This window comes from Trachymyrmex cornetzi, unplaced genomic scaffold (genome assembly GCF_001594075.2).
Source record: "Trachymyrmex cornetzi isolate Tcor2-1 unplaced genomic scaffold, Tcor1.1 scaffold127, whole genome shotgun sequence".
NCBI classification, from domain to species: domain Eukaryota; kingdom Metazoa; phylum Arthropoda; class Insecta; order Hymenoptera; family Formicidae; genus Trachymyrmex; species Trachymyrmex cornetzi.
In genome coordinates, this window is record NW_017295839.1 from 92,373 (window position 1) to 100,447 (window position 8,075).

Below are 8,075 nucleotides of genomic sequence, written 5' to 3' on the forward strand. Positions count from 1 at the left end.
TACGCGATTCGGTCGGATGTAAAATATTTAACAAAAATACAGCGGTGCGACGACATCGCGTGTCATGAGCATTAAATATTACCTTCCCAGTTGTTTCTAATATTTCGTTTCCCATTATTCATTCGATGATAGCTCGTTTTCCCCTTGTTACTCCTTGTAGAAACTCGTGCACGGCGCGCGCGCGTGTGTCGTCGACGGCGAGCGGGGCGCCATCTGTAAACGAGCGGGAAAGAAAAGCGTTTGAAGGCCGCCGGCCCGCCGCGCCGGCCGGGCCGGAGTCGCTCGAGTCTCGAGCGAATCAGTGCGCGTTTCCCTCTGCCATTTGCGCGTCGGTACGCGGCAGCGGTGTTACCGGAATCTCCGACGTGTGCTTACCGGTGCGTAGAAGACGCGTAACCGCCGTGTCGGTTGAGGTGTGCTTTCACGAGTTCGTGTGCGGGAACGTGCGTGGATTACGATCAAAATCGATCGATATGGCGGACACGGAGGTCAAGTAAGTAATATATATGCGTCCGCCGGTGCGTAAATACGCGGCAAGCGGCGGATATCGATTCGACGGAAGAAAAATCGCGCGTACGGCGTCGGTTCCCTCCTTTCGTTGCGCGCCAAGCCGTTAACGTTCTCGCCGATCTTTCCTCGCGTCCTCTCGTCGATCATTCTCGTCGCCGACGTCGATGTCGTCGTCGTCGTTTCCTCATCGCCCTTGTTCGATCGCTTTCGAATTATCGCAAAGACGACGACGAGAAAGGTTGTCGAACACGAGGAGAGAGGAAGGGGGGACGTGCGGTGCGCGCCGGGAAGGGGGAGGGGGAAAAGAACGAATAAGCGAGCGATGCCCCTCTTTCTCTCTCTCTCTCTCTCTCTCCATCTATCTCGCGCTCGCGACAATACTCTCAGGCCGATTCGCGGTACGCCTAACGATCGCTGGATATTACCTGCCCTTGCCGCGCGCGCGACGCGACCCGAGCCGACCCGACCCGACGCGTGCTCTACTTGCAGGCGAGTTTTATGGCGGGCATCGTCTCGTCCCGCGCCGGATCCTCTCTCTGTTTCTCCTTTCTACTCGTGCCCCTCCGTTCGACCGTCCGCCCGCGCACGATCGAAGACGAGCGCATCGCCGCCGCCGATCGGCGGCGATGGCGATGGCGGTGGCGGTGGCGGTGGCGGCCTCGTGTTCCTTTTGTCCCTCGCGCTCCTCTCCTCTCCGACCACTTCGCTCGTTTGTTTACGTCGCTATGTAGATGTGCGTGCATGCGCGCGCGTGCGTGTATACGACGTATACACACACACACGCAACGCACGCGTCGTTTTTCGCGGGAACCACCCTCGCCACGCTCGAGAAAGATAGAACGAATACATTGCGAGGACGATTCTTTCCGTCCCGCGATTCGCTTCTCACGTGACTTTCTCCCTCGCTCTCCTCGAGAGAAATCGTTCGGCCCTTCGTCTCGCGCATCGGCCCGAAAGCGGTCGACGACGTGTATCGATCTGTCGGCTCGCGTCGATTAGACGTAACCGACGATGATGATGACGGTAGCGGCGATTTCACCATTGGGAATCCTCCGCGAAGCGAAACCGGTATAATCTCCAGCGAGACTTAAGCCTGATAGACTAGCGCGAAGGAGAGACGTCCGTCTATATTTATCCATCGATCGGTTTTTCAATTATACCGGTTCCGATCTCCCGTCGCTCTCAAGACGAGTATAACGGCATAATCCTTCGCGTTCCCCTTGCACGCGTGAGATACGATGTCGAAAGCGTGTAAGAGGACGCGCGTTACGTATAACACGCCGCGTTTACGACCGCGAGCGTCCAACGATTCGCCACGCTGAAGCCTCGTCGGTGTGGTTGATCGTGGCGGGCATCGCGATGGTGGTAGTAATTGCGATGTTGGCGGTCGCGGCGGTCGGTGACGTGAGGGGATGACCCGGGGCGACTGGGGGCGGAGGGGAGCGGTGTTGCGGGGACGATATAATATCAAGCTCGCTAGATGCCGCCACTGTTGGCGGCGTCCTATCTCTATTTCTCTCGGTTCGTCGCGTCGTCCTTGTTGCTAGTCAGCAATGTGAAACGGCAGCAAATACCGATGCCGGAGCGCGCCACAGCAACGGTTTACCGGGAAATTATAATCGCGCGAATTCGTGGTTTTTATCGCAGTTCCGTTATAGCTCTTGGTATTAATATTACTAAAACAATATCACTTTCATTAAGATTGATCTTACTGCGCACTTTTAAATTAACTTGCTTATCAATAACTTATTTGTTATCAATTGTTGCTTGTGCAATCATTTATTATTTATGTATTGTATCGATATAGATGATAAATTATAATCATTGCAATCGCATAATTTAAATAAAAAATGAGATGTTTTTAATAATCATTTAATTAGTCTATAAAGTTATCCTGATTGTGGATTGAATATTTCCATAATCAATATTCGATTTACAAAACAAAAAATTTAGTTACCCGCATAATCTATTGTATATAGATAGATAGATTTCGTTATTATACTATGATTCCAAAAATAGCATTCTTTTAAATGTTAAAACTAAAATATACTTGATAAAACAAGATTTGATATAAGAAATAGAAACGAAATAGGTATGAAAAATAGAGAAAAAATAATAAAATTTAATATTAAATAAAGCAGAGAGACCACAAATTTTTAATACATTAGATTAGTATAATGTGATAGAATACTATATCTACATAATATGGTTTTCAGGGAAACAAAAGTCACTACTCCTCAGAAGAAGGTAGTGGAAGAGGAAAAGGTGGTACAGGAGGAAATTGATGAGGATTCGAAAGCATCTGAAAATGGGGATACAAAGGAAACCAAAGAGAATGGCTCGAGCGAGGAGAAGGAGACTGATGAGAAAGAAGCAGAATCTACAGAAAACGGAGACTCGACAGGTATATATTATTATTGAAAGATTTTTGTCATTCTGCGTTTAAAAAAAAAAAGATTTACAGTATATATAATATATAATTTTTCTGCTTGCGATTTTAGATGCTCCAGCCGACAGTTGCTGCGTAAAGAGGAAATCAACGGCCGGAGCCGATGCAGCAGAGGATGCACAGGATGGTGCGAGTCCCGAAAAGAAGTCAAGACTCGAGGAGAAGTGCTCCGAAGCCGAGAATAACGGCGACGCGGAGGAGGCCACGGCCTAATATTCTCTCATGTTTATTATTGACAGACAGACCTAATCTATAGATGCAATTTTAACTATCGAGTGTGAAGCCAGGGCAGATCGTCTGTGCATTTTCAGAGAGAAGATGGCGAGCATAAATGAAAAAAAAGAAGAAAAAATCCAGAAAAAACATTTTGACGTTTATTGCATTAAGAACTTTCTGTGTTCAGGATGATTGTGTGTGTCTCCCATAGTATTTCTTGCAATTGTTAATTGGAAATAGCGACACAAATCCGATATTTTTGAAAAAAATATCGCAATTTTACATTTTAATGTAAAGCATAAACAAACGGTGTTCTCTGTACTGGCATCCACGTGCATACATATTATATATTCACTTAGCGTTAGAATTTTAAGATAAGGAAATATACCGATAATGTTAGAAATAATATATTTCTAATTCATCAAAACAAAACGACGGTGCGGTGTCTGGAAAAGGGGTACATTTGTGCAACATAATATTTCCACCTATTTGCTAGTCCTCATTGTTTCCGACGCACGGACACACATTGTATCTTATACCTATAAACGACACATACACACCTTGGACTATACATCGGAGATAGAATACGGATATTTTTCTGCGAATCAAAATACATTCCCGAAAATAGATTGACTTGTAACGTTATGACTGTTCGCCGACGAAAAACTTAAGAGAGCGCCATTTCTACAGCTAACTTTGAACATGCGTGTTTCACAATATTTTATTTATATAAATTAATTCTTGAAAAAAAAAACAAAAGCTTATCTAAATAAATTTTTTTATTTGGATAAATTGATTACGCTAACTTTACTAATACTTAATATGTGTTTATGAGTAAATCTCATTCTTTTTTTTTTCAAGAGTATTGTTCAAATCTATGATATGATTTTGTGTCAAACTTGCGACTTTTTAAAAATTGAAAGAAAATATTTCTTTTTATTATAATTGCACATTATACATATATATTTTATATATATATAATTTACCTTACCTCGGTTTTCACATGTACCTATGTATGTATAGAAACGCTGAGTGAAAAAAGATTTGTTTTGAATTTTGCTAATGTATAAAACAAGTATATTAATGGCAGCATTCAATAATTAGAAACTGCAATTGGACACAAAGCCAAAATATTACAATTAAAATTTATTTCGTTTGTAATTAATCCAAATTAATTAATTTGCATGTTATTCAAAACTTTTAAATAATTGTCAGATGTAAGTCATCGTTTCTTTTAGTTTGTAATGCGTTAGCTTCAAAAAGCGCCACTATCTTATATTTCGGTGACAATATGACAATAGTTCTTATAATTTTCAATGTCATTATTTTTGCTTCGTATGTAATAAATATAACTGTCGATCAGTGAGGGTAATAACATGTATGTTTAAGATTAAAAAATGGTAAAATGTGTTCAACAGCTAATACAAATAAAGATGGTTCTCTATATTTCTTCTTAGTTAATGAACTATAGCCTAAGTCAATTCTTAGCCTCCTGAAAAAGTCTGTACTATGCGAACTTTATTTTCCTCTTGGTTTTATTGCAATTTTTATAGGAAAAAATGATAAAAGCTGAATCTCCATTTACGGAAGATCAAATTTGAGTTTAATCTTATTTCTGTTTTTCATGGAATGATGTAAGGCCGTAATTTGTATCCCTAATTATCGTAACATTAAATTTCATGATTCAAGGACTTTATTTCTGTAATTTTTCCAACAAATTTTAATGTTCATGTATATAGAATAGCAGTTACAAGAATTGAATATGGATCTGGTTTAACAAGTGAAATTTTTACATCGATTTTTTGTATTAGCATTGTAAAATATTTCTCACAACCAATATTAGCATATAAGGTTTTTTTAAGCATGCTAAAAGTAGTAAAGATTCAAAGATACAAAATAGAATTTTCTTATAGGTATAATAATATATTGTTAAACGCGCGTAACTCATTCCTATCAAACACTTTAAATATTTATTGTTAATAAAATTATATACATAAATAATTATTACATAAATCTTTACGATTAACATTATAACATGAGAAATATTTTAAGCGAAGAATAGAACTTATATTCAGCAAATAAAATGGTAGTAGTATATGCTATCAGTTTGTCAGCAGAAATTGATCATAATCTGTCATTTCATAATCATTTAAACGGTTACAAAATAACAGCTAGTTTCTGCTCAGTTTCTGTAGTCTACCATTATATTTCTATTAATAGATTTCGTTGTTTACGCGGACAAAATGTAAATTACAGCGAACACACAGTTTGCAAAGCCTTTTTTTTGCAAATTTGGTTCGAAATAATTGCGATTTTCTATTATTATTAATGGCTGTTCTACAATGTGCTTTTTGTTTCCTGTTTCTTGCTGTTTGTCTCTGTTTGTCTCTTGCCTTTTTGATCAAGAAGACAAGAGACAAACAGCAAGAAACAGGAAACAAAAAGTACATTGTAGAACAGCCATAAAAGTCGATAGAACAAAAATTACGAATATATTTCTCGAAATAATTGTGGGCTATAGATCCATATTTTTTCTATTACGTCTAAAAATGTACAAAAATTATATCATAATTATAATGTTTATAATCGGTAAATCATCTTCAATAAATTATATATAACAGTTTTTCTTAAAAAATTAAAACTACGTTTCACTGTAACTGATTGTAAGGTATAACATGTCATATTTTTATTTATTAAATTTTTTGTAACTAAATATGCATAATTCGACTCTATAAAAATATTCTAGCGAGCAGAGGATAAGTAAAAAAATATTATAAAGAAATATTATCTCTTCGAGATGAAAAACTAGGGAAATCAAGACCATTAGGTCTGCACTGTATTGCAGTCGAGTGTAGATCATGTAAAATTTGTGCAGTATCTTACCAAAGTAAGATAAAAGTATCTAAATATATATAATCTATGGTTAAAGCCAGTTAAAGCATGACCAGTACGCTAGTGTTTAGTGACGTTTAGGTTTAGCAAATCAAGAATGTTAAGAATTCATAACATTACATGAATGGAGCTTCAGTTTTTCAAAACTTTTTCGAAGAGAAATGGATTTATGATATAACAACTAGATGTTATGTGAAAAGTGATATATAAGAATTCATCTCGCCTATAAAATGGCTGCTTGGATCAACATAACTTCAAAGTATATGCGTTAAAATATTATAAACATTATTAGCACACGTACTTTGATAGTTAATAGCAATATAAAAGATAATGCCAATAAAGCAAACTTACAAGCGCTCCGAAAATGATCTTATTCTTGTTATTTTCATGCTGTGCTGTTTATATAGCTGAATGTAGCACATTACCTTAGTGACTTCTTAATTTTTTTGTTAAATTAATCTTAAATTATCAGTAACATGTAAATTTATCTGTATTATTGTTTTAACAGACTGGAGCAGGGTTTAAAGATAGTGGCTCGAGTGGATAATAGCAAATTCCGGCTTCTTGTTAACCGCATATGCCAGACCCTACAGTCGAGCATTGACACGAAGGTGTTCAATGAAGAGGAAGAGGAAAAGCTGCTAGTTTCCTTAGATCTGACGAAAGATGAACTAGCTCTTCTGCTGGATACTATTACATCTATCTACACGCAGGCTGCATGTAGCGTTGTCAAACCGTCTGTCATGGAAGCAGTTATAAAAGATAATTTTAAATTAGACGAAGAAAAAATGTCAATCTTTACAAATGCCTGGATGACTTATGGAAAGGGCATTGTAGAGAATCTAAGGCAACAGTCTATTTTTCCTACTCAGGTATTTTAATATAGATAAAAAAATATATTTGACGAATTATACAATATTATGCGCATTGATCATGGGGTGATTGAGAAAGGAATACAATATATTTCTATGTATCAACTGAAAAATATTCTTTTTATATGGTATTTAATATTTATTGTTTGTTACGATAAATATCACTACAAATCTTTGTCTTTGAAATAAGATGTTCATAGAAACTAGTTAGAAAGTAGGAAGGTTTAAGTTTGAATTTTGACTGGAGAAATATTTTTTGTCTGTAAATAATTTCCTTGTAATTTTATCAAATACTCAATACTTAATATCAATAATATTAAAACGTACATCAATTTAATGTGAAATTATATTTCTAGATAGAATTTGGTACAAGAATATTTCAAGACTAAATAACAATCAGCCCATGATTCAAAAGCAAAAAAATAAAATATATAATATTCATAAAAAATTAATATTACACATATTATTCAATGACTAAAAATATCAATCTTTTTTCTGTGTTGTATATATATATATATATCTTGCAATTTATATTTATTAAACTACATTTCTTTTTTATTTGACAAGGTGAAAGATATCAACTGGTGCCTAAATGTGCAATCATCATCCTCTGCAATTTCCAAAGATGCACAACCTGTAGCATTGCTCCAACTAGGTCTGACTGGTGATAAGACATCTACGTTAACAATGGAGTTTGACAAGAAACAATTAACAGAGCTTTATTATAATTTAGAAAAAATCCAAACTCAGCTAGATGCTCTTAAATAACATGATTAATGTAGCTATTTATATACTACGCTTGTATACTATAAGTAATCAATAAGTGTAATTTATTATGTAAAAATATATTTTGCAACATGCTTTTTTACATGTTTGTTAGATTATCACAAGTGCGTGCTACTGTTATTTTATTTTTGTAGTTATTTTCTAACATATTGTATATTTTTTAATAAATTGCAGTAAAAATAATTTTACATTTATTTGCATACATATACAGGCATCTGCTTTTTAAAAACAAATTTAATATTGGTTTTTGTCGCGCAATGAAGATAGATCTTTGGTAAATTAATTCTGTATAATATGAAGCAAAATATAACTTCTAGATAAATATGTATTTTTATTTTCGACAAATGCTT

At 36.4% G+C, this 8,075-nt stretch overlaps 2 protein-coding genes across 2 annotated transcripts; both read left to right on the forward strand.

Annotated features, from left to right (window-relative positions):
- The first annotated feature begins 281 nt into the window (after positions 1-281).
- LOC108770480 (uncharacterized) lies at positions 282-3,311 on the forward strand. The gene is made up of 3 exons (XM_018522110.1): positions 282-493; positions 2,727-2,914; positions 3,012-3,311. Exons 1-3 carry the CDS (start codon positions 474-476, stop codon positions 3,170-3,172), a joined length of 369 nt encoding a protein of 122 aa, XP_018377612.1. The 5' UTR covers positions 282-473; the 3' UTR covers positions 3,173-3,311.
- Positions 3,312-6,091: 2,780 nt separating this feature from the next.
- Vlet (COMM domain containing 10 protein valette) lies at positions 6,092-7,766 on the forward strand. Its single transcript, XM_018522004.1, has 3 exons — positions 6,092-6,326; positions 6,576-6,939; positions 7,507-7,766. Exons 1-3 carry the CDS (start codon positions 6,298-6,300, stop codon positions 7,705-7,707), a joined length of 594 nt encoding a protein of 197 aa, XP_018377506.1. The 5' UTR covers positions 6,092-6,297; the 3' UTR covers positions 7,708-7,766.
- Positions 7,767-8,075: the final 309 nt, after the last annotated feature.